We start from the raw sequence: 7,370 nt of genomic DNA, 5'->3' as shown, positions 1-7,370 counted from the left end.
CTGTTTGTTTTTTCTTCTAGGTTACTTTTGAAATACACAAAGAAAACCTCGCCAACATATTTAGGGAACAGCAGGGCAAAGCTGATGAAGAAATGGTGTTGTGCCCTTCCAGTCTGGTTCCAGAAGTCACTGTTTCAGTGGGGTCCCAGCAATCAGATACGAAGGAGTCTCCTGTTTCTCCTCAGTTCATTAGAAATAGTGATGAGAACTCAAGTATTGGGAAGGCAAGTTCAGTAGACTCTTCATCCAACATTGAGCTGCAAACAGCTCACATATCTAGTGAAGAAAGGAAAATGGAGCAGGAAAATCAGAAGTTGCTGGATGAGGCCACTTTAGAAGAAACAATGACAAATGAGACAAAGGATGCCAGTGATTTAGAAGCATCTCCTGAGGCAGTAGAACCTCTGACTGTTTTTTCTAATTCTTTTGAAATACCTGGCAAAGATACAGTGGCTATCAATGAAGTAAGTGCTTCCATGAGTTCTCCCTCAGAGCAAGATGCTTCAGAGGTGCTAGAATTATTGAACAAGTCTGTAGTAGAGGAAGATGATGATTATGTGGAACTGAAAGTAGAAGGCAGCCCTACTGAGGAAGCCAGTTTGCCCACAGTGCTGGAAGACAGTAGTCTATCTGCAGCTTCTTCTGAAGCCTTTGAAGGGCCAGACATGCGAGGTAATGATAGCAAAGTAGTAATTGAAGAGGAAGTATTTGTTACTGAAATGCAAATTGATTCTGAAACTGGAGACACTAAAGATTCTGAGTTCCCAGCTCTGAAGGCCACAGGGTCTGTAGCTGCCTCACCAGAAACTACTGTTGCCCAAACAACTGTGCAGTCAGACATTGATCAGGTGCTGGATGAAGGGAAGAAAACAACTAACCTTGATGGAGAAACTAAATCACTTAGTGATTGTGCTGGTGATGTCTGTGAGATTCCTGCTACTTCTGAGCAAAAGATTGCAAAGCTGGATGTTTCCAGTGTTGCTTTAGATACTGAGCGATTGGAATTAAAGGCCAGTACAAGCATGGAAGCACCTCAGCCTCATCGACATGTGTTCGAGGTAATTATATGTATATATGTATGTATATGTGTGTGTGTGTGTGTGTGTATATATATATATATATATAGTCTTTTTGAAGTGTACTTCCACTGAGTTAAAAATAGAGCATATGTAGATACTTATATTTGGTTAGCATCCTATTCAAAATTATGTAAATGTATATGGAAACATAATATTTCCCAAATGGTTTTATAGTGTTTGACCATTAGTGTGAATTAATTAGTTTACTTATTGTGGTGCTGAGGATTGAACTTAGGGTTTCATACATACTAGGCATATGCTCTACTACTGAGTTATACTCTAAGTTTTAGTGTGAGTTTATTAAATGTCACCTTTTATTATTATTTTACCATAGTATCACCAAACATTTCCACTTTCAAGCTCCAAGACTGACATAATTTTAGTTTATAAAGTAGTTATTAGAAATATTTGCTTTTTACCTTTTTACTAAATCAGTCACACATTAATTTTCCAATAAAATCTAGGGCTATGTATTTGCCAAAATTTGGAGTTTAATTTGTACTATAAGTATTGTCATGAATCTGTGTGATTGAGAGGCATAGCTTTCTCTTTTTTTTTTTAAATCCGTGGTTCATAGTGACAAGCGAGAAAAATGGTTGGTTGCATTTTTTTTTTGAGCTTACTTTTTTCTTCTGTCCCTTCTCCCCCACCTATTTTTTGTCTGTTCTTATTTTTAAATTTTATTTATTTGTTTTTAATTTTTATGTGTGTGCTTGTGTGAGTTCATATACACAATATGTGCGCAGAAACCTGTGGAGGCCAGAAAAAGGGCATCAGATCCCCTGGAACTAGAGTTACAAACAGTTATAAACTGCCTGGTGTGGGTGCTGGGAATCAAACCTGCATCCTCTGCAAGAGCAAATGCTCTTAACAACTGAACCATCCCTCCAGCTTCCTTTTTCTTCTCTTCATTGTGTTGACCTTTTGCCTGTGCTTGTTTTAGCTAGTGAAGGTTAATCCAGCTAATGTCTGGATTGTAAATATTGTCTTTCTTTTTTGCTGAGATTCAAAATAAAAAACTGCATACTTTCTTTATGAAATGCTGCATAGTGGCAGCATCTTTAGTAACATGGCTCTGAGCTATTTACTGTTGAATTGTGATAGTTACCATTATTGATTACCCTACCTTAAATGTGTGGAAATATTACTGTGATTACTCTTCGATAGGCTTCTTCTCTCTAATTTTATACTTTATTGTCTTAGAATTAGAGTATTTGTTAGATGAGTTTCATGGAAATTACTGAATTCCTTACTTTGCTAATGCTGTCCTTTAAAAGTATTTAATTACTTTTTAAAACTTTTTTGTATCAGATGTCAAGGCAACAAGAGCAGCCAGGCCAAGGGACAGCACCAGATGCTGTTGACCCACAAAGGAGGGATCCCAGACCTACTATGTTTCGTATTCCTGAGTTCAAATGGTCTCAAATGCATCAGCGCTTGCTCACTGATCTCTTATTTTCCATAGAAACAGATATACAGATGTGGAGAAGGTTTGTCTATATGTTCTTATAGAAAATGTGTACAGATCTTTGTGTCCATTTTCAAATAAATATATGTAAACATTTTGTATTGTTTGTATTGCTTCAGATATTTAGTAAAAAAATAGAATATAAAGTATCCTCTGGTAGTATTTTATTGCATTAACAATTATTCTCCCTTTTATGAATGGAATCTTAGTGTGGCTTACAAAAACATGAAAATCCAAGATTTTTCTTGTAAAAAAAATTGCTGAAGGTTTTCTATGGCTGTTTTATAGAATTTGCTAGATGGTAGGTTTTCCAGATGGGCCTGTTATTGTAAATATGAAAAATAATTGAAAGCCATGTATAACATTGTTTTTGGCACAAGAAATCTGAATATTTCAGATTATTTTATATTATATGATTTATAACTTTAATAGCACCTAGTTTATTTGTATGTGACCCTATCACTGTATTTAAAAATATTTTATACCATTACCCAAAGACATATTAGTAGAAAATTCATTTTTAATAGCACATATAGTGCCATTTACCTCCTGATTTTCACTGTGACTTCTCAATAAGTATAATTTCTTTCAACTTTTTAATACAAATAAGATGAATAGTGCTTATGCGTCAGCACTTAAGCAGGACACAGATAGTGACTGCTGACAAAGAACGGTTTACTTATTCTGAGGATGTGTGTCCCCCGCCCCAGTCCTGTCCCCCTTATCCTTCCTGTCTTTTCAGGGTGACCCAACAGCTCCTCCTTTTATACCTCTCCTCAAGTAGGCATACTGTAATCTCTCTTCTTTAGCTTTATCAGTAAACATCATTTATCTTTGGACAGCCATTCAACAAAGACAGTAATGGACTTCGTGAACAGCAGTGATAATGTCATCTTTGTACACAACACAATTCATCTCATCTCTCAAGTGATGGACAATATGGTCATGGCTTGTGGGGGTATACTGCCATTGCTTTCAGCTGCTACATCGGCTACAGTAAGGACCTCCCTACTATATACAATTGGTGTGAAATCACAAGTGCCATGCAGCCTTATTGACCAAGCTTACATGGTGGTTACTATGCATCTTAGCTGCTATAAATCAGAAACAAACAAAAGAACTTTTGCAATTACCTGAAAAGAGTTTAGAATGTGTTGCAGGCATGAAAAGCTTTAAAAGAAAGTTGCTTTCTTAGGGATGAGTTAGCTAGTGAAGAATATAATTGAGAGTGTTTCACTTGAATGTGCCCAGTGCTCTTTCCTATGTAAAAAGGTAAATTAGTCTATTGTACTAGATTTCCAAAAACCTTTACTTTTAATATAATTTAGAAATTTGAGGGCTGTATCTGGTAAAAATTAAAATTAGTTATAATTACCAAACCTTGTTCCTTATAGCATGAGCTGGAGAATATTGAACCTACTCAAGGCCTGTCAATAGAAGCCTCAGTGACGTTTTTGCAGAGGCTAATTAGCCTGGTGGATGTCCTTATATTTGCAAGTTCTCTTGGCTTTGCTGAAATTGAAGGTGAAAAAAATATGTCATCTGGAGGAATTCTTCGACAGTGTCTCCGACTGGGTGAGCTGTTAAAACTGTTAGGAATTTCATTTCACATTACCAATCACCATACATTAAGGTGAAAATTGTCTTGTTTGGGGGAAGAAAGTATTGCTGCCAAGTGTCATTTTTCTACTTTTTAGTGCACATGGTAGTGTGGGTAGCAAGTTTGGTCATGGGGAGGGCATATCTGAAAATGCTGCTACGGCGATTCTAGCCAACGCTCACCTTCTCCCTTACCCCTTTGGAGCTATAGTGCTTCTCGAATTTCATAAATGGTCAGACGATCTTGTTAACATGTGTTCATCTGGGGTGAGACTCAGATTTTTTTCTCAAGAGACATTGATGTCGATTCCTTTTGTCTTACAAGCATATTTCAGGAGGAAGGTTCTCAATGGGTATCATTCAAGTGCAGCCTTTATTAAAATAAACTGTGCTAATTTGTTAAAGTAGTTCATAAAATCATTAAATCTGGTCTTCTGGATGTAGTTCTTTAGGTGAAAGCAAAAATATACAAAGTGGCTGTTATGTGTTAAGAAGTCTTCATTAGATGAAGCAAACCCTTTGTGCATGGTTTCTTGTTTCCAGCTGTAACCATTGAGATTTTATTAGATGACTTGCTTGTTAAATGGAAAGAAAACAGTGGGGGAAGGGAGCCTAAGAAATGGACACAAGCCCTGAGGAACCATGGCCTTATGAAGACAAGCAGTAATAAGGCACCAGTGAAAATACACCACCAGTAGAGAAACCAATTAATTATTTTTCTATATTTATTGAGAATGTTATATAAACTAGTTAATGTCTCTACTTAGATTTCTTTATGCTTTATTATTTTTTTTACTCAAAATGCCATTCAATGTACCTTTTAGTTAGCGCTAAAGAAATTGATAGAACAATTTATAGAAATTATTAAATGAGTCAAGTATATAAGAACAACAAAATAGGACTTATTACGATTGTTGTCATGATTGCTGATTTTCACACTGCATCAACAATCATTTTGTTCTTTATCCATGAAGAAATTGTAGACTGAGAATTAGGAAATTTATCTAAAATTGGAAGCTCTAATTTGTGAAGTTGAAATCTGAGTATACTTTTGTCCATTATTTTTGACTCTTTAAACTTGTTAGGGTTTCTGAACTGGACTGGGAATGTACCAGAGTGTTAGAGTAATTGCCTAGCATGCTGAAGCCTGTGCGTTCCTTTGTAGTACAACAAAACAAACCAAAACGTTCCTGAACAGATTCCCTTTCAGCAGAACCTAAAAGTGTAAATCACTGGGCTCTACTGACTCCCTAATCATTTTAGGGGGGCTGATGGGTGTTTGTTGAGACAGGGTCCTATGAAGCCCAGGCATACTTTAAACTTGCCTCATAGTTGAAGATGGCATTGTATTTCTGATCCCCTGCCTGTCTCCTGAGTGCTGGAATCATAGACATACATCACCATGCCTAGTTCTTTGCTGAGGATGGGGATCGAACTCGGGACCTTATATATGCTAGGCAAGTGCTCTACAAACTGAGCTACATCCCCTGCTCTGACTCCCCTATATCCTAGTCATAGCAGAACAGAAAACAAACCATAAATACTAGGTGATAGCCTAGGGACATTTTAGGAATTATTGAAAGTAATCTGTTTTGAATAAAATGTTATAGGAATTGTGTAGGCGATTTATATATGCTCCATATCCTTAAATATAATTTTCTTTTCTTTTCCAACCTTTTCCTTAAAATACATTACAGTGTGCGCAGTGGCAGTAAGGAATTGCTTAGAGTGTCAACAACATTCACAGTTGAAAGCTAGGGGAGATATGACAAAAGCCCTGAAAACAGTACACAGCCTGATTCCCATGGGGAAATCTGCAGCAAAGGTAAGATACAGAATCATTAATTTCACCAAGGCATACTTGTATTTCATAATTAAGCTTTTAAATTAGTTTGTGCACTTCAACATAAAGTAAATAAGTCTGACAGAATAGTTTAGTCTGTCAATTTAACATTTGAAAGTTTGTGTTTAAGCACACAAAGATTTCTTCTTAATCTTGTCTGCTTTTCAAAATACTTTTCTTGTTGCTGTGGTACTTTTCCCTTCAAATATGTCAACTTTTCGTATGTAACTCCTTCTGTAGTACCCCACCCCCTTCAAGAGAAGTATGAAAAAAGACTTGGAAAAGGAATGTTATGGCATACTTTTCTAGACTTTCAGAATACTGTGTGGATTTATTTTAAAAATCTGTATAATTTGTACATATTTTTATTATTATCATTATCTTAAATAGAGCCCCATGGACATTGTGACTGGTGGTATATCTCCAGTAAGAGATCTTGACCGGCTCCTGCAGGACATGGACATTAATCGACTTAGAGCAGTTGTTTTCAGAGACATAGTAAGTTCAAATGTTTCTTTCAAGTATTCTTTTAGTTGATAGATGCTTCCTCCTTGACTTAAAGTCCTTAAATTAAAAACTTGGTAGAGATAGGAAGACCTAGAAACCATATTTCCTGACAATGCTTTAGAATTATGAAATTTAGAAAGGATTATCTATGTTTATCACAGTGCAAGAGCAATGCACTAGCACATAGTAAGCAGTTTGTTTTAGTTTCTTTTCAATTGCTGTGACAAAACACTGTAACCAATACCACCTTGAGGAGGATGGGGTTTATTTGTCTTAAATCTCCTGGGTCACAGTTCATCACTGAGGGAGCCCAAAGAAGGAACTCAGGGCAGGAATCTGGAGTCAGGAGCTGAAGCACAGGCTGTGGAGAAGTTCTGCTGGCCTGCACTCAACCTGCTTTTTTAATACAATACAGGGCCACATGCCCAGGGGTGGCACCACCCACAGTGGGCTGGGCCCTTCCACATCTCTCAACAATCAAGAAAATGCCCCACAGACATGGCCACAGGCCAGTCCAATGGAGGCAATTCCCTAATTGAGGCTCCCTCAGTGCAGGTGTGTCCAGTTGACATTAAAGCTATCCAGCACACACTGCCTGACCTTTTCATGCACACAGCAAGTCCAATAACTTCTAAGAAAAATCTTCATTTTACAGATGAAGAATTTGAGAAATAGAGAACTTGAGTAACTTGGTCAAAGCGATGTTGCTAGTAAATGATAGAATTACCCAACAGTCTTGACTTCAGAATTCATGCTCTTAATGTAATGAAATATACTATTCCTGAATACTGTATTATTTTACTAAGTATTAGATTTTTTGTTCCTCAGATGTGTGCTAAAAGGTGATAAAAGATACATGATAAAATGTTTTTGG

General features: G+C 36.7%; 1 protein-coding gene across 11 annotated transcripts in view; it reads left to right on the top strand.

Moving 5' to 3' along the window:
* Lrba (LPS responsive beige-like anchor protein) overlaps positions 1-7,370 on the top strand; it is a 674,454-nt gene that overhangs the window by 149,706 nt on the left and 517,378 nt on the right. For all 11 annotated transcript variants that reach the window (XM_029556710.1, XM_029556708.1, XM_029556707.1 and 8 more), the window contains 6 exons: positions 21-1,058; positions 2,391-2,569; positions 3,390-3,543; positions 3,942-4,122; positions 5,844-5,971; positions 6,380-6,487. In XM_029556710.1, the coding sequence (XP_029412570.1) occupies positions 21-1,058; positions 2,391-2,569; positions 3,390-3,543; positions 3,942-4,122; positions 5,844-5,971; positions 6,380-6,487 (1,788 nt within the window). The remainder of the gene's footprint in view (positions 1-20; positions 1,059-2,390; positions 2,570-3,389; positions 3,544-3,941; positions 4,123-5,843; positions 5,972-6,379; positions 6,488-7,370) is intronic.

The sequence above is a fragment of the Nannospalax galili genome, unplaced genomic scaffold, assembly GCF_000622305.1.
Source record: "Nannospalax galili isolate Female #2095 unplaced genomic scaffold, S.galili_v1.0 scaffold305, whole genome shotgun sequence".
Classification (NCBI taxonomy): Eukaryota; Metazoa; Chordata; class Mammalia; order Rodentia; family Spalacidae; genus Nannospalax; species Nannospalax galili.
Note: the sequence above shows the minus strand (reverse complement) of the source record. Positions and strands in the feature narration are given on the sequence as shown.